Source organism: Myotis myotis, unplaced genomic scaffold, assembly GCF_014108235.1.
Source record: "Myotis myotis isolate mMyoMyo1 unplaced genomic scaffold, mMyoMyo1.p scaffold_m19_p_1, whole genome shotgun sequence".
In the NCBI taxonomy this organism is placed as follows: domain Eukaryota; kingdom Metazoa; phylum Chordata; class Mammalia; order Chiroptera; family Vespertilionidae; genus Myotis; species Myotis myotis.
Genome location: NW_023416313.1, coordinates 186,345,824 through 186,370,849, shown reverse-complemented (window position 1 = coordinate 186,370,849; position 25,026 = coordinate 186,345,824). Strand labels below are relative to the sequence as shown.

The 25,026-nt window shown below is 37.3% G+C and overlaps 1 protein-coding gene across 3 annotated transcripts in view; it reads left to right on the top strand.

The window, feature by feature from the left end:
- Nucleotides 1–25,026, top strand: part of TXNDC16 (thioredoxin domain containing 16) — a 95,042-nt gene that overhangs the window by 31,898 nt on the left and 38,118 nt on the right. For all 3 annotated transcript variants that reach the window (XM_036307093.1, XM_036307086.1, XM_036307077.1), the window contains exons 7-14: nt 2,606–2,727; nt 5,699–5,789; nt 10,244–10,394; nt 13,380–13,546; nt 13,937–13,994; nt 16,867–16,990; nt 23,081–23,224; nt 24,186–24,245. In XM_036307093.1, coding sequence (XP_036162986.1) covers nt 2,606–2,727; nt 5,699–5,789; nt 10,244–10,394; nt 13,380–13,546; nt 13,937–13,994; nt 16,867–16,990; nt 23,081–23,224; nt 24,186–24,245 — 917 coding nt within the window. The remainder of the gene's footprint in view (nt 1–2,605; nt 2,728–5,698; nt 5,790–10,243; nt 10,395–13,379; nt 13,547–13,936; nt 13,995–16,866; nt 16,991–23,080; nt 23,225–24,185; nt 24,246–25,026) is intronic.

The following is a 25,026-nucleotide window of genomic DNA, read 5'->3' as shown; positions in this document are numbered from 1 at the left end:
AGGGGAATTCCAGATCCAAAGCCTGAACTGAACTCATGGGGAGGCTCTGACCTATATATCTCCTCTTGTGGAGAGCCCCTGAGGGTCCCTGCAGTGCCACCAAAGTCAGTGTTGGGGGGCCCTGGGGGCATGCTCCACAGCTCCGCCCAAGTCAGTCAGAGTGGGGAAGTAAGACTACGGTTTTAACCAGATACTGAACTAGGTTGCAAGCCCCACCTCCCCCATTTTCCTTTTTAACATATGTCTCCCTTTTCCCTTGACTGACCCCCCACCCCCACCCCAGGCCACTCCCATCCCTGAGGGCAAGTCCCACCACGCCAGTGTCTGTGTCCATTGGTTATGCTAATATGCATGTATACAGGTCTTCAGGTGATCTCTAACCCCCCCTCCCCTGCCTTCTCTCTGAGGTTGGAGGGTCTGTTCTGTGCTACCATGTCTCTGGATCTATTTTTATTCATCAGTTTATGTTGATCATTATATCCCACATATGAGTGAGATCATGTGATATTTATCTTTCTCTGACTGATTTATTTCGCTTAGCATAATGCTCTCCACTTCCATGCATGATGTTGCAAATGGTGAAAGGTCCTTCTTTTTTAATACTAGCGTAGTCTTCCATTGTGTAGCTGTACCATAGTTTTTTATTTTATTTATTTAAAATATATTTTATTGATTTTTTACAGAGAGGAAGGGAGAGAGATAGTTAGAAACATTGATGAGAGAGAAACATTGATCAGCTGCCTCCTGCACACCCCCTATTGGGGATGTGCCCACAACCAAGGTACATGCCCATGACCGGAATCGAACCCGGGACCCCTCAGTTCGCAGGCCAACGCTCTATCCACTGAGCCAAACCAGTCAGGGCATGTACCATAGTTTTTTAATCCACTCATCTGTTGATGGGCATTTAGGCTGTTTCCAAACCTTAGCTATTGTAAATTGTGCTGCTATGAACGTAGGGGTGCATATATACTTTCTGATTGGTGTTTGTGGTTTCGTGGGATATATTCCTAGAAATGGGATTACTGGGTCAAATGGGAATTCCATTTTTAACTTTTTCAGAAAATGAGGAGCTCAATAATCTTTAAGGTTTCATAGTTCTTAAGGTATCTTGAGGCCAGAGTTTAAGAACTGCAGTATTAGTGGAAAGTGCCATGTTTTCCATAAGAGGAAAACCATACTTGACCAATTTGTTGGAGATCATTGAGTAAATCTTTGTATATTTAAGTATGTGGACTTTGAACAAATTTTAAAGATCCTTAAAGTTTGCCTAACACACACACACACACACACACACACACACACACACACGTGCGCGCGCGCGCACACACACACAGATTAAATGAATTGTTGGAAAATTTATATGGAAGTAGAAAATAAAGATTTTTTTGGATGACTAAATATGATCAATTAGTCTGATTTACACATTGAAAAGATGATTTGGAAGAATTATGGTCAATTGGAAAGATCACTGAACTAGGGATGAGAAAATCTGTTTTGTGTTCTGTTTCTGACTCCTTGATTCAATAAAGGTTTTTGAGTAAGTAAGCTTTTCAGTGTTTTGAATTTGCATTTCTTCAAATGAAGAATTGGAATAAATAAATTCTACCCTACTTTTTCTTTTACTCATTCAACAAATATTTATTAATTACTTAGGGTGTACTAGGCTCTTTTCTAAGTTATTATGGAAATAGTGATAACATATGCAATGTCCCTGCCTCATGAAGCTAACAGTTTAATGAGAGAGGAAGGGATAAACAAGTAAATAAATATATAAATATTAGAGGCCTGGTGCATGAAATTCGTGTATGGGTAGGGTCCCTAGGCCTGGACAGTGATCAGGGCCGATTCCTTCCCCCGGCTGCCAGCCACCGGCCGGGGCCTTCCTTCGTTCTGTGCCACCCCCTGGTGGTCAATGCATGTCATAGGGAGCAGTCAGACTCCAGGTTGGTTGAACTCCCGAGGGGAAAATTTGCATATTAGCCTTTTATTATATAGGATTTATAAGTTGTGATAAATACTAGGAAGGAATAGTGTGAAATGAAAAAGGAAAATGCTACAGACCTACTTACATAGGACTAACAGAGAAGGCTTCTCAAAGACCAGATGTATGAGGAGCAGCAGAGGGAATAGCTTTTAGCAAAGAGAATTGTGTGTGCAAAGGCCCTGAGGTGTGCCTAAAGTGTGATAGACATGAGAAATGCTAGGACAAAATGAGGTTGGAGAAGTTGACAAGGTCTTGGTCATGCAGAGCCTTATAGGCCATGGAAAGAAGCTTGCATTTTAGATGTGGGAAGGGTCCAAATGTATTCCACCTTAGAGAACTAACGGTAAGGGATTATTTGGCCAGACTAGCATGTTAGTGAATACAGCTTAAATTCATTGAGGTGGTTGTAATGGTAAATAAGCACCATTTCTCACAACTATACCTGATCAGTGTTCTCAGGGACAGACTAATGATTTAGGGAGTGATTTTTGTTTAATGTTAAAATCCTTGGGTTCTTACTACATTTTTATTTATGTTTATTTATTTACTCAACAAATAATGTATGAAATTACTAAGTTCATACCAGATTTTCCTATTAATCACATTTCTTTATTTTAGCGCACTTCTTTTTAACGAAGTAAAATATATTACTACCCTGGGAGACCTTCAGAATATAGAAAATGCTCTGAAAGGAAAAGCAGACATTGCATTTTCATATGTAAGAGCCATTGGAACACCAGGTATTTATTAACTTTTACTTTAATCTTTGCTGTGCATCTGTACTTGTGTGAGTATATTGAAGAACTTAAAGAGTATTTTGACCACAATCTTAATATTTTAAAATAAATTTAAAGCATCTTTATTCTTATGTTTTCTGTTTTTAATCAGGCAGCATAGTATAGTGGTTGAATAAGAACTCTGGAGTCATACTGCCTAGGTTAGACCCCCTGCTCCATCAATTACTTATAGTATGACCTTGGTCAATTTACTTAACCTATTTTCTAATTGCTAAGACTGTGAAAAAATTTGTGCTTACTTCTTAGTATTATTGTGAGGACCAAATAAGTTTGAATAATTAAAATAGATTCTGGCATGTGATAGGTGTTCTGTGTTAGCTGTTACTATTTTTATTTCCTTACAATACTCACGGTACATGGTGTAGTAGTTCATAGTATTCAGTAAATGTTGAGTGACTGGCTTTCTTTTTAAATGTTTTAGTATTTGCTGTTTATGATATATTTTTTCTTGGTTTTTCAAAGATCTAACTTTGACAATCAAGTTGTAAGTACAGAATAGGCAGAATATTTGATTTAACCTGATTGTGTTTTAGCCAGATGGGCAGGGGAGTGATTATAACTACTGACAATGGAATTGAAGCAGGGTTATAAGGCAGGAGAGGACCTGAGGAGGGTGGGGGGTGGCTGACAGTGAAAAGTGGTAAGACTGTGGGTCCTGGAGGGTTAGAGTTATGTGCAAAATGAGTGACCTAGTCAGATGGAGGTCTGGGGGTGGGAGGTAGGGGGAGGGAGGATGATAGATATTGAGATTATGGAGGAATTTACAGTGATTGCTAATTGAAGGCCTGCAGTGGGACCATAACAGTGAGTGGTTAAGGTAGGGTTGAAGAAAGATCATTGGAGTCTATGGAGAAGGCCAAGCATTTTGAATGGATCATTTAGGGCAGCGGTTCTCAACCTGTGGGTCGCCAATCTGTGGGTCGCGACCCCTTCAGGGGTCGAACGACCCTTTCACAGGGGTCGCCTAAGACCATCGGAAAACACATATAATTACATATTGTTTTTGTGATTAATCACTATGCTTTAATTATGTTCAATTTGTAACAAAATACATCCTGCATATCAGATATTTACATTACTTTTCATAACAGTAGCAAAATTACAGTTATGAAGTAGCAACAAAAATAATTTTATGGTTGGGGGTCACCACAACATGAGGAACTGTATTAAAGGGTCGTGGCATTAGGAAGGTTGAGAACCACTGATCTAGGGGATAAGAAAATCACCAAGGATTATGACAGGAGTAGTATTGGAGAAAATGACAGTGTGATGAGGGGGAATGACACTGGCTGGGGTGGTAGTTGACACTAACAAGGCAGAGTGGAATAATCTGATGAAATGCAATATAAGTGGTAGAAGGTTGGGTGGTGGAGGGGAAGGTAACTGTCTGGAAATGATAGTGAGGAGAAAAGAAAAAAAATATGAAAAGGAGGAAATCTTTAAAGAAGAAGTTTAAAAAAATTTCCCAGAACTGAAGGATTCAGGCTTTCAAATAGAAAAAGCCCATTGAGTCCCAGCATAGTGGATGAATGTAGAGCCACACCAAAGCATCTCATCTTAAAATTTCAGAATATTGGGAACAAAAATTATTCTCAAATTTTCCAGAAAGAAAAAAGAAGTTTCCAGTTAAAGGGTCAAGAATCAGAATGGCATTGGACTTCTCAATTGCAGCCCTGTAAAAATGAAGAAAATGGAGCATTGCTTTCAGAATTCTCAGAAGTAACTTAAACCTCGAATTTTATTAGCAGACAACTGTAGTTATGAAAGTAGAATAAAGACACTTTCAGAAATGCAAGCTCGCAAAAAATATGTATTCCATATATCCTCTTATGGGAAGTGCTAGAGAATGGGAGCAAGGGGGCAAATCAGTCAAGAAGATATGGGTAACAGGCCAGTTGACCTCATACAAGAGCGAGAATAAGAGGTTTCCAGGGTGATGATGAAGTGGGTTCTCAGGAGGAAATTTACACTGCAGGTTAAGTAGCAATAGTCCATATTGGACATTTCTGCAGAAAAGTCTCCAAGAAGAGAGAATAGTTAGTATACCTGGTATATTTGAAGTATTAAGAGGGTTAGACAACTGTGCTAAAGTTTAGTAAGAAATATATACAAAAATAAAAAAAGAATGGTATAAATATAGTGAAAAAAATTGTTTAAAAGTGCTCATTTTGGACTGTATGTCTCATTTGTAAGTAGTAATTACTGACTCATAATGTAAATATGGACTATTGATTTGATAAAAATTACAACAATATTGAGAAAATTGAGGGGATAGAAATATGAACATTTGTAGAGGGAGATTTTGGAGAAAAGAGCTAATTTATCATCTTCCACAGTGGGAAGTTAATAGATAATACTAACACAAAAATTAGGAAATAAGAGTATAAGAATGTAATTTAGAGACTTGGTGGTAAATACCCAAAGAAACAGTAAAAGAGTTGAAACTAATTGTCCCTTGGAAAGAAATTGGAAATGGGGTGGAAGGTGAGCTTTTTTTTTTCTTAATGTGTAGAATGATTTATCTCTTTAGACTATATTTAAGAACAAGTTTCATTAAAGAAAACTAAACCAGAAACAGCACACAGACATATATATATATAAAATATAACCTATAAAAGTTGTATGGTGGATTCATATTTTCTCCCCTGCTGCTAGGAAGAAGCTATCACAGATTTTTCATATGTTATATTCTCAAGTGTAACTTACTTTATACTCCTCCTTAATTCTTCTCTTACCTTGAATGGAATGACTTTTCGTAACTTCTTTAACCACTTGCATTTTCCCAATTGAGATCCCTACAAAGAATTTTTCTTTAAATATAATAGAGCACAAAAGGGTGTAGGGCAATCTGGACACTAGAAGTTTATGTAGAGCCACACAAACTAATTCTTTCTCCCTCTTATCTTTTCTTCAGAGCACAGGGCAGTCATGGAAGCTGCTTTTGTGTATGGGAACACATACCAATTTGTCTTAACTACAGAAATTGCTCTTTTGGAAAGTATTGGGTATGTATAAGAGGCGTATGACAACAATTTTAAGTTTACTTATTTCACATTATTTATCATTTCCATTATGCTCTCACAGCGTGGACTTAGAGAGTCTAAGAGGAATTATAAGCAGATGTGAATATATAAATGAAACCTGAAATCTCCTTCATTACAATCATCTGCTGTACTACCGTCTGAATTAATTTAAATATGCAGAAGTGATGTTAGACTAAGGTGAATGAAAACAATATGGATAAGCTAGAAGATGTGATCCTGTGAGTGACCAAGTATATTGTAGGAATAGATCTCCCACAGTGATGAGATAGGCAGCTTTCATAGTTAAGCTCCAGAAAGTATTTCTGAGAGTTCTGTAAGTTACTTTGTCATAATCTTTTTTGAATGGAATGTTTTACATGTTTGTTTGTTTGTTTGTTTGTTTGTTTATTGTCTACTGCCTAGCTTACAATTTTAGGTAGAGACCTTCTTTTGACTGTTGTCTGGGCAAATGTAGGATTAACATTTTTCTTTACTTTAGTATTTAGGGACACAAGGAATAACCAGTGCATTTTAAAGACTTTAAATTTGGCTTTAAAATGCTCTTCAGGAAAATTAATCCAAAGCAAGGCCGAATGGTGACTGTGTGACCTTTTTATACCATGCAAGTTTTTGAGTCCTTTTGCTGACCTTTCAGAAAATAGTGATTATCTATAATAATAAAAGCATAATGTGCAAATCAACTGAACAGCCAAACAGTTGAAGGACCATCTGCATGACCACGCTATGACACCTACTGGTGCTAGGCCAGCCAAGGCAGGTGCAATGTGATTGGTCAGGAGGGCCCCGCCATTGCCCCAGGATCACCCCGTAGAGGGAGGCCCAGGCCACCAGCCAGCGGGGTGATCAATCAGGGGCTCCACGATCACCCCAAAGAGGGAGGCCCAGGCCACTGACTGGCAGGCTGCGGTGGGTGAGCGGGGCCTCCCTCTGCGGGGTGATCGATTGCAGGGCTCCCAGACTGCGAGAGGGTGCAGGCCGGGCTGAGAGACTCCCCCCCCCCCCCCAACCAGTGCACACAAATTTTGTGCACTGGGCCTCTAGTTTTTTTTTTTTTTTAAATATATTTTATTGATTTTTTACAGAGAGGAAGGGAGAGAGATAGAGAGTTAGAAACATCGATGAGAGAGAAACATTGATCAGCTGCCTCCTGCACATCTCCTACTGGGGATGTGCCCGCAACCCAGGTACATGCCCTTGACCGGAATCAAACCTGGGACCTTTCAGTCCGCAGGCCGACGCTCTATCCACTGAGCCAAACTGGTTTCGGCGGGCCTCTAGTTTTATAATCACACAAAAGTAATTAAATCCCATTTTACAATTCTGTGAATTTAGAGTTAGTACATAGAAAACTGATAAAGTTAAATAATTTGGGGCAAGGGGGATGGGTTGGCAGAAAATAACGTTTCTACAAAGTGGAAGTTATAGTTTTTGTGCTTTTTTGTTGTTTTTAATCCTTGCCTGAGGACATTCTTTCTATTGCTTTTTCAGAGAGAGTGGAAGGAAGGGAGGGAGGGGAGAAAGAGAAACAGAGAGAAACATGGATGTGAGAGAGACACATTTACTGGTTGCTTCCCACCAGGGCTGGGGATGGAACCTGCAGTCCAGGTACGTGCACTTGACCGGGAATGGAACCCGTGACCCTTCAGTGCTTGGGCCAACGCTCTAACCACTGAGCCACTGACCAGGGCAGAAGTTACGTTTTTATTGCTCTGTATGGCAGCCAGCATTCCTTTTTTATTAGTCTCTTCTTAATCATTTTGCTGGTTCCCTCATTAATGAGTTAAATAAAACTTTGATGCATGTTTACTGTTGTATAAGAATTAAGGTTTTTAACAATTTGAGAGTTATACTGACAGTACCATAAAGCATTATTGTAAGTAGTGATACAATAAGCAGTTGTGTAGCCAGCTACTTTGCTACTCCCAACTGCCAATTTCCTATCCTGGAGTAGGGGAAGCCTTGTTATTCTCCACCCCATGGTGATGCTATGGTAGCATCATAGTTTCTCTTAGGGTTAGTTGTTTGTACTTTCTCTTGTTTTACCAGCTTGTTTTCCAGATAATGAATTAATTGCATGTAACGGTGGCACACATAAAATACAAGGGGTGGTTGTTTACTGAGAGTCTATATATAGGTCCTATCATTTACTTTACAAATCCTGTTCAGCAAGATTTACTACATATATTTTTTATTCTGACCTATGACTAAACACAGTAATATTTTGGAAGAGTATTTGCTCTTCCCCACTTTTAAAATGGGAATTAAAAAATGTACAGTTATCCTCTCTTTTTGTATATGTTGTATTGGAGATATTTGAATTCTCATTTGTTCATGGATGACAAGATGGTGAGGAGTCATACCTGGACCTGCTGTGACAGGGAAGGACTGTGGATAGAATACAGTGGTCCTATGATACCACCTCTGGGTGAAGTAGTTGCCTATAACTTTGAATTGTCTCCTAATGGGGGAGAGGTGAATGCCTTTTCTTCTTCCATGTGTTTATTCTTTCATTTAAAAAATATGTATTGAATACCTGCAGTGTGTTAGGCATTATTCCAGTTGCTGAGGCTATAACAGTGCATAAGAGTACTATTTTAATTGTTATATAACGTTGGATGTTAGTATGCTTGAAATTAAGTGTTGGTTAAGAAGAGTGTACATTGACAGGTAATAAAAGAGATAGCATGCCATGGAGACACTAGTTCTTTCTGCTGCCTCCCCATATTCCCTTCTTAAAGAATCTGTGTATAGGCCAAGAAGGGTGTTACCCTCACCCCATACATATCACATTCAATTAAATCAGAGGCAGCTACCTGACCTAGGGCCAACCAATTCATTTGTTTACCTGAGCAAATGCCATCCCCTCTCCCAGAAACATAGAATTGGGCATAGAAAAACAATTATACAATCTTGTGGCTCTCTTGCTCACAGGATTGTTTTGCCCATATAGAAGTAAAGCTGAGAACATTGTCTTTATACAGAGTTGGGAGTTGAAGAGTATTATTGGCAAAATGAAGGTCTTGCAGAACTCTTGCTGTTCAGATCTCTACATTTACTCCCTGATCTAATTACTTTAATTTTCCTTGTATTCTCTGAGATACTCTCCTAAATTTCCAATAAATGTTTCTCCCCCACCTCCCTTTTTGGTTTCTGTTATCTATCACCAAATAATCTGTGATTAAGTAACTTTCCAGCATTATTATTTCAGAGGTTATGGTATGAATTCTAGGCTCAGCTATGTCCTGCTCTCAACACTTTCCTTTCAGTGTGTGACTATTAGGGTCCTCCTCAAAAAGTTATGTGCTTTGTGCCTTGGCTATACTGTTTCTTTTGTCAGAAATACCCATTTGCTTCATCTTCTTGGAGAGGTCTTTTTCTCCCTTGCTGTTTTTAATCTCTATGATGGTCCTCCTGAACCCTTTTTCTCTCCTCCCCAACTTGAGGCAGAATTAAATATTTCTTTGTTTTCCATAGCACTTTGTATATTGTAGCACTTATAACCTACATTTTAATTGTTTTACTAAATATATCTCCTTTAGTGTAAGCCTCTCATGAATTTGAATTGTCTTAATCATCTTAGTCTTGTATTTTAGCATAGGGCCTGATATATAGTAGGTATTAAGTAAATCTTTGATCATTTTTTAAAAAACCATTGACTCTGTTAGAGATGCTTTAAAATTGAAATCAGTGAACCTTGGAACTCAGTTTAAGCATGTAGCAAGAAATAAAACAACATTTTAAAAATTAAAAAATTTGCAATATTTTGCCAAACTCTACTAATGCCATATGAAGACTTTTAAAAATGCTATTTTAATTTTGGCAAATCTTACTTTCCCACTATAAGTTTATCTTTGGATTCTCATATTGAAGGGAATGCCAAAACTCAAATTATAAGCCATATTTGCTGAGTTTTATAATAGTTCAGATACAACCTTACCAACTCCCACGAAGTGTCACATGGTTTCTATCTTAAGGCATGTGTTGGCTGAAGTTTATTCAAAACAGATTTGGGTTTAAATTAAACCTAGAAAATTTGTGTTTGAAAGCTATATTTAACATATCTCTAGAAAGGAAACACTATTTGAAGATAATCTTATTGTCCTCAAGGTGACAGCCTTTTATTTTAAAAAAATATTATGTTGACCTACCTATAACCCAGTTTAGAAGCTACCATGAGAGAATTCAGGAAAATAATAGCTTCATGTGGTTTATTAAAAATATTACAGTTAATTTTCTTTAATATTCTGTATCTTTAGCTTAGGTCCATTTTATTTTAATGTTACACTCTTTTAGGCTTTTACTAAAACATTGATTCAAAAGCATGAGACTTAAAGAGATGTGTGAAGTCTTTCTGGATGGTAGAAGGATCACACATCGAACTTCAAGTGAGTCTGTCCCTGATTTTTAATTTACAGAATGGAGGATATAAAATATGCACATCTGTACTTTTTTCATTGTAAAGCAGTCTTGGACTTGACCCAACAATGTAGAAGAACACTAATGGGACAGCCATTGACTACACTGGACATTTATCGATTTATTAAGTCAATGGAAGCACCTCTGCTGGTATGTGTCTTATTTTAATGTATTTGGATAATTCATATGTTAAATTTATTGCTTTGATTCACAGATATGCATTTTACTTAGATGAGCTATATCTTTTCCCCCTTTTTTGAACATATGTCTTGAATTTAGGGGGAATTTAGGAATATTTCCTTATTAAAGGTAGAAGAGATGATACATTGTTCAAAAAATGAATATTTCATGCCTTGAAGTGTTGTATCGAAACCCAAATAGAGTCTTGTGTAGTGGAATTATTCTGTGGTAGTTATAATGCACTGTGACCACGCTGAGATCACAAAGACCACATCATGGTCAAGAAAAGATCTCTTGTGAATATTTTGATCACTATTTTAAAAGTTGGTAAATATTGGCAGTATAGCATTTCTGATGTTTCTCTTTTCTTAGTATTAGCCTGGAAGAATTTTATGGAGACTCAGTAGGTATTGGTGATCAGCAGACTTTTCTCTGAAAGTTCAAAGGGTTGTCCTGAGCACGTGTAAAACCTTCAGTAAGCCTTTTCACTCAGCACGTCCTTTTTATATAAAAATGGTGCAGGTGTATTAGAAATAATTCAAACAGTGCAGCAAAGTGTAAAGAAAAAAATTTAAAGCCGCCTACTCCCATCATTCAGAAATAAGCTGTTAGGTAATCATCACACCAGTCATAAAGACACTCACAAATAGAGGGATGAATGGATTAATGGATATATCATATTGCATATGGTATTTTATAGTAAGAAGTATTATATTTAATCTTATTTGAATTTAATAAGAAGAAAAAGAAACTGGTATAAAACGAGGGATTATGGAACTTTAAAAAATATATATGTTTTTAGTGATTTTAAGAGACAGAGGAAGAGGGAGGGAGGGAGAGAGAAACATCTATCGGCTGCCTCCTGCATGCCCTTTACTGGTGATTGAGCCCACAACCCCAACATGTGCCCTGACCAAAATTGAAATGGCAACCTTTTGGTACATGGGTTGATGATCAACTGAGCCACCGGCCAGGGCAGGATTATGGAACTTTTGATAAACCATTTCTTCATCATTAGAGGGCTCTTAGGAAATATTGTCCTAAGTGTTGAAAATGATTATGAAAAACATTAGGAAGTTAAATCATTTTTTAAAAACTATGTTTTCATTTAAGATAGTATTGATTCCCCCCCTTGCTGTGAAAGATGAAAAAATTAATTTGAGTTCCCTTTACCCTGCTGATTATTGTCAGTTTTGTATTATTTTTACATTATTAAGATTTATAGTATTTGTTATGTTCTGTAACCGTAGTTCCCACTTCTTAAAAAGCCTTGCTTCTACATTTAAATAGATTCAGAGCTCACCAGTCCCAGTTTTACTGGCCTCATTCCTGAGTTCTTCGAGTCAGTTTTGTTTAGTTTGATTTTGGCTTCAAACACCGTTTTTTAAAAAGCAGTACATAGTCTTTCCTTTCTCTTCACACAGAGAAGGAGCATTTATCTTATTTCCATGGGGAGAATACTCTCTGAATTGGTTTTGATCTCCCATTTCACCATAGAGCCCCAAAAGGAAGATATCAGTTCACTGTACAGTTCTTTACTATTTCTCTCCCGACTCATTTCCTTTAATTCCAATATTGAGATATTAAGAATTCTGTCTACATAGCAGTTTTGTTTTTGTCATTGGGGGCAGGATTAGGACTCATCCCAAGATTTACTAAAAATCTGTTTCTTCTGTGGCTACAGCATTCTGACTTGAAGTTGTGCCCTTTTTCTAAAATTTCTGCTCATGAATTTTCTCTTGCTGTTCTAAAAACTTTTTTTTTTTAAAGATAGGTAATGAGAAGGGAGATTCTCGGGTCTTATTTCACTTTGTTATACTTACCAGGAATTATGTAATCGTAGTTTTGAAATCAGTGCCTGGTTGGAGAGCCAAGCTGAGAATCTAAACCCTAAACCATGGTGTCAGCCTAGAAAGGCTCGGCAATCCAAGAAGCACAGGATGGTGGACTCAGGGTTACTCAAGATCCCCAGAAAGGGATCTTCCGCCTGAAGTCTGGTGCTAGCATTCCAGGAACTGAGAGTGGGAAGGGGGCTGGGTGGCCTCTCAGTATTTGCTTACTTAATTCCCCTGCTTTTGGCATGCTGTTCACACACTCTGCTGTTCTTAAGCTCCCGTCTCCTCCCCCCATTTCTCCTGGTTTGAGGGACAGTTTCCTATGCTCATGGAATTGGGGAGGGGAATCTGGGGATCTTAACTGCTTCTCCAAAGTTTTTACCTATTCCTCCTTTTAAAAGATCCTTCCTGCCATCCCTCTTCCAGTATTTCTTTACCAGCTTCAGAGATACCAGGCACTGACAGTTCCTGAACCATTGGAGGATTTATTCTGCAGTTAAAATGGAATTGTTTCTTAGCTTTCTTTCCTTCATGGCTTAGAGTTTTATTTTGTAGAGTCAGTGATTCTGTTCTCCAGCATTCAAAATTTTGCTGACTTTTCTCTTTTCATTTCTTCACGTATGTATGTTTTTCTTTTTTAAAAAATCCTACTGCTGTAGTTTTCCTGGGATTTCTGGAGGGAGTGAAATTAGCTGTGTGTATTCAGGCTGCTGTGGTAACTCAGATGTTCCTCATTGTTCTGTAATGTGCTATTACATGTGAAATTCTTATATGAAAGAGTGCATTCCTTAGTTATCTCTTCTATCTTATATGAAATATCTATCTTTATTAGTACCACACTGTTTTACTTGTTGTTTTTTTTTCTTTATACTATGCTTATTCCTTATGGGTTGTAATTTTATGTTTAACCTCTTATAAACTTTTGTTAGTTTTATAATGCTTAAACCAAATAGGTACATTGGAAGCATTAAACTTAGAAATTATGAGACCATTTCTGGTAATGTTAGATTTATTTCACAGACTTGTTCTTTTACTTGTGACTTTATTAATAAGAATCAGCAAGGTTTAAATCCAAATGTTGGAACATTATTATCACATTTTGTTCTTTTTTTAAATGAAGACTGAAGTTGCTGAAGATCCTCAGCAAGTTTCAACTGTTCATCTCCAACTAGGATTACCTCTGGTGTTTATTGTTAGTCAACAAGCTACATATGAAGCTGATAGAAGAACTGCAGAATGGATTGCTTGGCGTCTTCTGGGAAAAGCAGGAGTTCTGCTCTTGTTAAGGTATCTTAAATGTGCCTTATTCACTGGGTTTAATAAAACACTAATATTTTTCTCATATTTAAATGTGGTAATCTGTTCACTTGTAAATAAACTCAAATCTGTAATAGATTCTAATATTGTTAGAACAAGTTGCTGAGCTAAAGTCCAAAATTATTAGCATGGTTAAAATTTAGACATTAAAATTTATCTAAAGGAAGATATAGATAAAGATAGAGATCAGAAAATTTGGTCTGTATTTATATATGAAATTTCTGAGTCATGAAATTGTCATCTTTTTTCATAAATTTCTTTTTAGTATGAGAGCTTACAGTTCTATTTTAGATTGACATCCTGGATGACTGTTATCCTTCAGATTAGCTACATAACACATTTATTTCCATTTTGAAAAAGGGACTCTTTGGAAGTGGACATTCCTCAGCAAGCTAATGTGGTCTTCAAAAGAGAAGAGGTTAGTCACTTTGTGGCTTGGTCTACAATGCCTACTTGTTTAAAGTAATATATGCGTATTATAGAAAAATTCTGTAAATTGCCACTATTCCAACATACTTGCTATTAATATTTTGGTGTGTTTTTTTCATTTGTTAGTTTGTCTTTTTCCCCATATTCATATACAGTCAAACCTCATTTCCGGAACACCTCCCATCTCGAACAGTTGAGTTCTCGACCAAGTTGTTCACAGAAAAAATGTCTCAGTTGTCGAACCAAACTTATTAGGTTTTCGATTTTTGAATTGACAACCCTTTCAGGCTGATACCTTAGGATGACAAAAAGCATCTCCCAGGCAACACACAAAAGAGAATGCTTTTGTTGCTGGTAAAATCCACCTTACCATAGCTTTAAAACATAAAGAGGCCATCAAGAGTGCTAATGTTGCTAAGGATGTGAAAGAAACAATGATCATAGGCAACTGAAGAAGTAGAAAAACTATTGTTGATTAGGATAAATGAAAGCAGTTAGCTAGTGATGGCATTTCAGGGCCAATGATATGTGAAGAGCAAAGATACTGCATGCTGCCCTGAAGGACACCCCTGTAAGGTCTGCTGAAAGTGATTAAGGCTAGTAGGGGGGTGGTTCGATAAATTAAGAAAAAGAAGTGTTTATTTATAGAGTAAACAGTACATTAGACATGTACTGTATATAAGAAAGGTTAGCCCTTGCCGGTTTGGCTCAGTGGATAGAGCGTTGGCCTGCGGACCTAAGGGTCCCGGTTCAATTCTGGTCAAGGGCACATACCTCGGTTGCAGGCTCCTCCCCGGCCTGGGCCCTGGTCGAGGTGCATGCAATAGGCAACCAATTAGTGTGTTTCTCTCACATCGATATTTCTCTCTGTTTTCCACTCTCTCTCAAAATCAATGGAAAAATAACTTCAGATGAGGATTAAAAAATAAATAACTTTATTAAAAAAAAAGGTTAAAATGGAATCATTTGGGGGCCTAGAATGGGTTAATTCAATTTATTTTATTTCTAATGGGAAAAAATGATTTGGTTTTGGAACAAATCACTTCTTGAACAGCCTTTGGAATGAATTAAGTTTGAGAACCAAGGTTCCACTGTATGTGTTTATATATTTTTAAAGAAAATTTGGATCGTGCTATATATCTTACTTTTCACTTAAAATGATATTTAATTACTTATTATTGTGCTGTGATGCCTGCCTTTGTATTCTGTTTTGAATAACACTGATTCTTTTGGCTAAATTTTTAGAAGTGAAATGTGTCAAAGGAAATGGAAAATTTTAAGGCTTTTAAAATACATTGTCAAATTGCCCACCAGAAGGGTTGTAGGTTTGCTCCCCATTCCCGGTCGGGTCAAGCGCAGGAGACAACCAATCCGTATGTCTCTCTCACATTTATGTTGCTTTCTCTTTCCCTCCCTCTCTTCCTCTTTTCTCTCCCTTCCTTTCTCTCTCCTTCCTTCCCTCTCCCCTGTTTCCCCAGTCTCTAAAAATCAATGGAAAAAATATCCTTGGATGAGGATTTTTTAACAACAACAAAATAATCCTCAAACTATACACTTATAATTTGTGTTCTTTTCTCTGTGAATGTTATACTTCAATAAAAAAGTTTACCACGTCTGGCTGGCATGGCTCAGTGGTTAAGTGTCAACCTATGAACCAGGAGGTCATGGTTTGATTCCCTGTCAGGGCACATGCCTTGGTTGTGGGCTAGATCCCCAGTGTGGGGTGTGCAGGAGGCAGCCAATCAATGATTCTTTCATCATTGATGTTTCTCTCTCCCTCTCTCTCTCTCTCTCTCTCCCTCCCCCCCCCGCCGCTTTCTCTCTGAAGTAAATAAAAAATATATTTAAAAAAAGTTTACCACAACAATTTCTATGTATATTTGGAATAAATTCAGTTTGATTTTATTGATTTTTGATTCCTGTTCCTTTTAGCTCCATTATGTTTCTGCAGAAGTAAAAATTTTCTTGCTTTGACTGTAGTATTGAAAAGATGAAGATATGTGATATCAAAGAATAGACACACTTAAAGCTTTTTCTCTAGCTTTATTCTATTGTATAGTTTACTAAAGTAATCTAGTTGCCGTTGGGCATTAGCAAAGAAATTTTAATGGCATAATGTCAACTGGAATAGAATTTTGCATTCTTAAAATACCTGGGAGCAGATAGCATTTTTTATGTTTATAGCTAAATAGGCAGTTAAAACTTTTTAGTGGGATTATATTGATTGGCTCTTTCTGCAATAAAATTGTATATATATATTTCCATTTTATATTTAGGTAGGATTTACTGTTACGTGTGAAATGTTTCAGATTTCAGTATAATATAATTGTGTAAAAAAGTGAGACTTCCTTTTTAAATTTTATTTATCACTTACAGTTACATTTAATATTATTTTACATTAGTTTCAGGTGTTTAGCATAGTGGTTAGACAATCATGTACTTTACAAAGTGTTCCTCCCCATATTTCAAGTACTGACTTGGCACCGTACATATTTATTACAATATTATTGACTATATTGCTTATGCTATACTTTACATCCCCATGACTATTTTGTAACTGCCAATCTGTAGTTCTTAATCCCTTCATCTTTTTCACTTAGTTCCTCAACACCCCCCAACCCGCAAGCGAGACGTCCAGTTATTTTTTTTGCCATCTGTTTTTATAGTGCACGCTATCTTTTTATATAAAGTATGCTTGAATACTTTTCAGAGTGACTGTGGAGTTAATTTCTTCCTTTGGTTTTATTTAATTTAAAATCTAAGTTCAAAGGTCTAACTTCATTGTAGTGTCAACAAGTAAAATATTTTTATATTAAAATGCTTTATTATATTTTAGTTATGTTTCTTAAAATTATTTGTAGGGGATGCCAGTGGAATTTTTGGTGTTACATGATGTTGATTTAGTAATATCCTATGTAGAAAATAACACATACATTGAGGAAAGACAAGAAGATGAAGCTGATGACATGGAAGGTCCAGATATGGGTAATATGTTTTGTGATACTCACCTCACCCATTCCTGCCCAGCATCTATTACATCAGGAAAGTTTAATGAATTAACTTTCTCATAGAATGTATTCACATTCAAGACTAGGAAAAAACCTGAAGAAATTTATTTTGAGTAATTTTATCAAATTGCTTAGGTGAAAAGACATAAGGATACTGTATTCTGTTTAGTGTGATAACTTTCTTTGTTAGGCTTCTAGCTTTCGACATCTGTACCTTTATCTTCCACATCAGTTCTTTCAACCCTACTGGACTATTCCATGTTTAAAAATGACCCAGGAATCACACATGGTGTTTTATTTTTATTATTCCTATTAGGAAGTGAAATTCTAACAAACATTATATTTATAGTTGCAAATAAATCTGATTGTAAACAATGTAGGGAGTAAATTTCAATAGCATTTTTTTTTAATTAAATCTTTATTTTTCAGATTATTACAGTTGTTCCTCTTTTTCCCCCCCCATAGTTCCCCTCCATCCGGTTCCCACTCCACCCTCTGCCCTTACCACACCCCCCCCCCCACTGTCCTCAACCATAGGTGTACGATTTTTGTCCAGTCTCTTCCAGCACCCCCCACACCCCTTTCCCCCACCGAGAATAGTCAGTTTACTCCCTTTCTATGACCCTGATTCTATTATATTCACCAGTTTATTCTGTTCATCAGATTATTTATTCACTTGATTTTTAGATTCACTTGTTGATAGATGTGTATTTGTTGTTCATAATTTATATCTTTACCTTTTTCTTCTTCTTCCTCTTCAAAAGGATACCTTTCAGCATTCCATATAATACTGGTTTGGTGGTGATGAACTCCTTTAGCTTTTTCTTATCTGTGAAGCTCTTTATCTGACCTTCAATTCTAAATGATAGCTTTGCTGGGTAGAGTAATCTTGGTTGTAGGTTCTTGCTAGTCATCACTTTGAGTATTTCTTGCCACTCTCTTCTGGCCTGCAAAGTTTCTGTTGAGAAATCAGCTGACAGTCGTATGGGTATTCCCTTGTAGGTAACTGAGTTTCTTTCTCTTGCTGCTTTTAAGATTCTCTCTTTGTCTTTTGCTCTTGGCATTTTAATTATGATGTGTCTTGGTGTGGTCCTCTTTGGATTCCTTTTGTATGGGGTTCTCTGTGCTTCCTGGACTTGTAAGTCTATTTCTTTCACCAGGTAGGGGAAGTTTTCTGTCATTATTTCTTCAAATAGGTTTTCAATATCTTGCTCTCTCTCTTCTTCTGGCACCCCCATAATTCGGATGTTGGTACGCTTGAAGTTGTCCCAGAGGCTCCTTACACTATCTTCATATTTTTGGATTCTTTTTTCTTTTTGTTTTTCCGGTTGGGTGTTTTTTACTTCTTTGTATTTCAAATCTTTGACTTGATTCTTGCAATCCTCCAGTCTGCTGTTGGAACTCTGTATAATATTCTTTATTTCAGTCAGTGTATGCTTAATTTCTTGTTGGTCCTTTTTCATAACGTCAAGGGTCTCATTAGATTTCTTGAGGGTCTCACTAAATTTATCGGCGGTTTCTAGAAAATACTTGAAAAAACCTTATAAGTGTGGCTTTGAATTCTATATCCTGTTGTTTGCTTTCCTCCATTTCTGTCATTTGTGACCTGTTTCTTTGTCTTTGCACTTTTTTATGCTTCCCTGTGTTGATAGAGTGGCTTTCTATGCTAGGTGTCCTATAGGGCTCAGTGGGTCAGCCTCCCCAATTACCTGAGGTGGACACTCTTGGTGCACTCCTTTGTGGGCTGTGTGCACAGTCTTGTTGTAGTTAAGCCTTGATTGTTGTAGGTATCACTGGGAGGAATTGACCTCCAGGCCAATTGGCTGTGAGAATCAGCTGTGTCTGCAGTGGGAGAACTGTGCTGAAGACACCCTTCAGGGGCAAGACTTGCTTCAGTGGGGCTTTGGTGCTCACTGAGTCTGCCACTTGAGTGTATCCCTTATGGATCTGAGGAGTTGTAATCTGGATGGTCCCACTCTGACCACTGGGTACACTGGCTCTTGGATCTAAGGAGGTGCTAATTTAGCCTCTGCCTGAGGCTACCCAGCAGGAGCTATGGAGAGATCTGCAGATTCCCCTTCCTTTTTTGGAGTTTGGAGGTGCCCAGATGAGGCCCAGCTGTGAAGCAATGCAAGCTGCTGTGGGGCCTTGGGCCTTCTTTTGGAAGTTCTGGGTCTCTCTGACCCAGCTGCAGTTTGTTAGGTAATTTTCAGATTGCAAAGGGCCAGGCCTTTCACATGCAAAAGCCCCTGCTGGCAGCTTGGGTGGGGCGGGGTCTCAGAGAATCAACAGGGCGGAGCAAACAGCTATGGCTGCTCCTCAGTCCTACCCTAAGAGGCCCCGCGTCTCAGTGTCCTGGTAATCGCTGCAAGCACCTCTGAGAGAAAGCCGCCCTCGAGTTCTGACCAATGCCAGACAGTCCAGTTTCTCCCCGTATGAGTCTGGGTCCCCAGAGACTCGCCCATAACTGGAGTTCAGAGCAGTCAGGAGCTTGAGACTCTCTCCAGATTGAAAAAGACAACCGTGTCCTCGGTTGCCAACCCTTTCCACGTGCGCCTCCATACCTCTGCACTTTACTTCTGCACCTCCTCTGAGTCTCAGTGTGCTTTTCTCTTTCCTTCTAGTTGTAGAATTTCCACTCAGCCAGCCTTCCTCTGGTTCTGGATGATGTCCATTTTGTTTTTTAGTTGTATTTTTGAAGTGGTTGTGCCTCAATAGCATTTTAATACTTCTATTTAACATGTTATTTCTGTTTTTTATTGCTCTTATTGCTTACATTTTTGAAGTATTCTATAGTTTTTAAGGCTACTCCCCTCACATTCTTTACTTTGATTGTTATTCTCAGAGTTAACCAATGTCACCTTCATTTTGTGGGTGAAGAATGTTTGTTTTAGTCGAGTTAAATGATCCATCCAAAGTCACATAAATTGCATGTGGTGGAACCTGGATTAGAATAATCATTTTGAATTGAAATCTTATTTATGAGCATTATCATTCCATTTTTAATGGCATCAATCCTATTGGTAATTTCTCATTTAATTTCTCTCTTTTTCACTAGTCTATACTATCTTTAAGGCAGGGGTTATGTCTTGTTCATTCTTGTATCCCATTTAGTAAATACTTGAATGTTTTATATAATACTATTATTATGAACCCCAGGAAGGAAATAATTTGTATATTTTTTATGAGATCCATCATTATTATGATCAAAGTTTATATTATAAATTTAATAAGGACTCTGAGCTTTAACTGTTACCGGTAACAAGTTTCTTAGTTTGAGCTCTGTTCTAGTTCTTTTCTGATATGCAGAGCTTAGAATTGCTTGTTGTTGAAGCCAGAGTTCTCCTGTATAGCATCATCATTCCATAGATAGACCTGTGTTCTGGTCTCTTGTTCCCTGCTGTTTTCCTATCATGATTCATATATTCTAGTCTTCAGAGTCAGGAGAATTGCACAGTGTCAGTTTAATAAGATTTCTTTCCTCAGTAGGTGTCACCTGTTTCAAGCTTTCCATGTTTGCACATCCTCTATTGCTTTCGGACTCTCTGGCCTTAGTTTGCCCTCTGTGTTGCTTTCTCTTTCTACAACTCTCTACCCGCCTTCTTTCCCTGGCCTAGTTCTCATATTTCTTTTATAGCTCTGCCTTTTATTTGTTGTTTTGTTGTGATTTTTTTTTGGTCTTCCTATGTTTGTAATGCATATTGGCTCATGATATTGTGTGATACACGCCCATATAAATAATTTCCCCATCTTGTTTCATTCCCCATTGTATAGGAATGATAGATGAGGGTTAGGAAAGAGTTTGTTACCATGTAGAAAAATCTCCTTCAGAGGAAATGAGCACAGGGTAAATCAGAATAAAATGGATTGAGTTCTACAAAAGGACATTATGGAAAAAAATAATTAAACATGTACGACTTAAACAAGTGTGTGTATTGATGGGTAGGTGAAAGGTATAGCTGAGGAGTGAGGAAATTTACAAGTGAGGGTAGCTTATTAAGAGAGAGAGAGATAAAAAAGGGAAAGGAGGTCTTGGAACAAGATAGAGAAGAACGGACGGATTAGGAAATAAGAAAGGAATGGCAGGAAAATGAAAAACATTATATACAGGGTGGGACAAAAGTAGGCTTACAGTTGTGAGTACACAAAAGAGTTTATTCTTGTATTATTTATTATTGTATTATTTTCCATACACATAAACCTACTTTTGTTCCACCCCGTAAGAAATAAGAGAATAGCTTTTTTATCAATTTGAGTATTGAGGGCATAACTTTTTAGTGTCATAGAATGTGGTATCTAAAGTACCTTAACCCAGGGACACAGACGATAGTGTGGTGAAGGCCTGAGGGCAGGTGTGGGTATGGGATGGAGGGAGCCAGTGTGGAATAAAATGGGGACATCTGTAATAATTTCAACAGTAAAGATAGAAAACATAAAAGTACCTTAAAGTTAATGTAGTGCAACTCTTAAGTTTCACAGATTTGAACACTGAGGCCCAGAGAGTTATGAATTGCCTAGCATCATGCAGTTGAAAATTGCTGAGATGTACTGAAATTTAGATCTAGTATTTTATTGTAGAGTATTAGAAGTTATATGGAAAATAATACTTTAGTTCTCCAACTATATTGTCTTTCTCACTTTCTCCCTTTCTTTTACAGTGTTATTACAGGGAATTATGAACTTATAAAGTAGACAGGATATTAAAACAAATCTCCTGGTATCCATTATTTGACCCCATCCAACTGCCATTAACCCATGGCTATCCTGTTCTAATCACTACCATCCCTTATTTTGTAGCAAACACCAAATATGTAATTTTATTCATTAATGTTTCCCTGTGTATTTCAGAGATATAAGGATTTATTTTAAAGTTAACATAATTATTGCTATTACTACATCTAAAACCCAGTAATCTTTAATACCATCAGATATGTAGTCAGTTTTGCACTTGCAATTGTCATGCTCTATTCAGCTTATGTCAACTCTTCTGGGAAGCTTTAGTGTCTCTCTAATCAAGTTATCTAACTCTTCAGTGTTACCATATAATTTATACAAACTCCAACAGAATATATATGGCTTTAAAATGTGTTTTTTACCACATACATGGATGGATGGATGGATTGATGGATGGATGGATGGATGGATGGATGGATGGGTGGATGGATGGGTGGGCGGATGGATGGGCGGATGGATGGGTGAATGGATGGGTGGTTGGTTGGTCAGCCAGCCTATCTGTCTATCTAAATTAACGATGGGTTTTTACATATTCAGAATCCACCATAACTTGATGCATTTAGAATAAAAGCCAAACTTTTTGGCTCATATGGTCTCTTATGATCTGCCACTGCCAGCCTACAGTTTTCTCATACCATTATTCCTCCAACTCATCTTGTTTTCGTCAGTTTTGCCTTCCTTCTGTATCTAGTATATACTAAGCTCTTTTATGTCTCTGAGCCTTTGCATATGCTTATATTCTTCTTGCTTCAGACATTCTTTTGTTGATGCTCTACCTGGGAGACTTTGGATCTCCCAATCGAACTCTCCCTGCTATAATCTCTCACTGTATCCTTTTCCTTTTTTAAACTGATCACAATTTATAATGATGTCTTTATTCAGTGATGAGGTTATTATCTGACCTTTCTGTAGAAAGACTCTCCATGTGGTCAGGGAATATATCTGTTTTTATCTCCTACTTTCCCTGGTGTCTATCACAGTGCTTGTCATATAGTGAAAGCTAAATAAACACTGAACTTTTTTATTATAAATTAATATTTTATCACAAACAAAATATCATATTCATATTTTTCCAGACAAGTTTAAATAAGTGCTTCTGGACTTGACTAAAACATCACAGTTTCTGAGTCAAGAAGCACTTCAGAGTTATTTAGGGTAGGAAGCCAGATAACTAGAAAGTTTTCTAAACAATATGCATCTTTAATTAATAAAATAGTGCAAATTCAGAAGTTTTTATAGAGTGCCAAATTTTCATATGCTCACCTGGGAAAAGAGTTTAATTATTTTTAATTATACTTTTATATATACATTACATTCTTTTCAAATGTTTTAGGAATGCAAGATGATGAAGTGGCAGAAAGTGTTTACAGAGATAGGAAGAGACAGCTGCCTTTGGAACTCATAGTGGAACTAACAGGAGAGACATTTAACACGACAGTAATGGCTTCCGACAGCATAGTGCTTTTCTACGCTGGCTGTGAGTATGAATCTTTCAAGGAGACTATATTACATATTAGAACATTAAAATAGGCAGGTTTTATTTTTGCATTCTGCATATTGTGCAGTGTAAGATGACATAGCTTTCATATGTCCCAGGTAAGCTGCACATAATGAAACATTTACTTTTAGCTGATTCTGGGATTGTAAAACTGATTATATATATATATCTGACTTACAAATTGAAGGTTAATGATTAAACTAGATGTTCAGCTTGTTAACTTAGAAATATTGTGATTCAAGCTAATGCTTTTAATATGTTAACAGTTCTTATAGATTTACTAGTGACCTGGTGCACAAAATTTGTGCACAGGAGGGAGGGGTGTCCCTCAGCCTGGCCTGCACCCTCTCCAATTGGGGTCATCCCTCTCGCAATCCAGGACCGCTGGCTCCTAACCGCTCACCTGCCTGCCTGATCGCCCCTAACAACTCTGCCTGCTAGCTTGACCACCCCCAACTGCTCTCCCTTGCTGGCCTGATCACTCCTAACTGTCCCCCCACCCCTGCCGCCCTGCTCGCCCCCAACTGCCCCCCCGCCAGTCTGATCACCCCCAACTGCCCTCACCTCCTGGCCTGATCGCCCCTAACTGCCTCTGCCTCAGCCCCGCCACCATGACTTTGTCTGGAAGGACATCCGGAAGGTCTCCTGGAAGGTCTTCCGGTGTAATTAACATATTACCCTTTTATTAGTATAGATAGGAAATATATTGCTTTTCTCTTTAAATAATAGCCCTTCAACTATATTCCCTCCATTATGAATGCAGAAAATTTGTTGTGTTAGGAACATTCTTAAATGTTTGAAACAATATTGAGTTTGTATACTTATTAAGAAATAACAATTTTGGGAAACCCCTTAAATCTCTTTGTTTATTATGTATAAGTATGAATGCTTTGGAGATATGCATATTGTAATATCTGTTGAATTTTTTATTTTTATGTAGGGCAAGCAGTATCCATGGCATTTTTGCACTCCTATGTCGATTTGGCAGTTAAATTGAAAGGTAAAGGTATTGTGCTGTGGTATGCATGCTTATTTTCCTGATTCTGAGCTGTTGCTACTTGCAAAACTGTTTATGCTAAAGATGAAGAAAACTGCATAAAATTTCAGGCTATTAATGTTTTTGTTTCCAAGATTAAGTTAATTAACCATGAGCTTCAGAAATGCTTCTAAGCGTTCATTTTAATTGTCTTCATGGAACTGTCTTTAATTGAGTACTTGTGGTCACATAATTAATTTATAACCTTTTGCGCTGAATTCAGTCATTCAAGGCATTTATTGAGTGCCTACTCTGTGCCAGTTACTATTAAATATTATTAAATAAATACTAAATACTGTTAAATAAACATTTCACAGATAAGACCCAGTCTTACAGTGTAATCAAAGAGCCAGGCTCTTTTTATTTTAAGTATCCTATGAAACTTGACCCAGTGGCAGGAAAATAAGAATCCAAGGAATGGACTTTTACTCAAAATGCCTATTCCACGATCCTATTAGAGAGACAGAGAAAGAGAATGGATTAGAATAATGTTTTGATATCATTTGAATAAGTTAGAATGTATCATGCTTCCTATCTATAATATGACTTTCTCCTACTGTTTTTCTGGTAAATAGAAGCTATTTTAGTTGAATAGGTTTATTCTTGACTACTATTTGAATGTACTCACCATTTAGTTTTGAGAGAAACTAGTTTACGTGCTATTTCATTATTTAGTAAGTTTCTATGGGCAGGTAGCCTTTTACTGAGCTCACTGTACTTAGCGTATTACCTTACATTGCAGAAT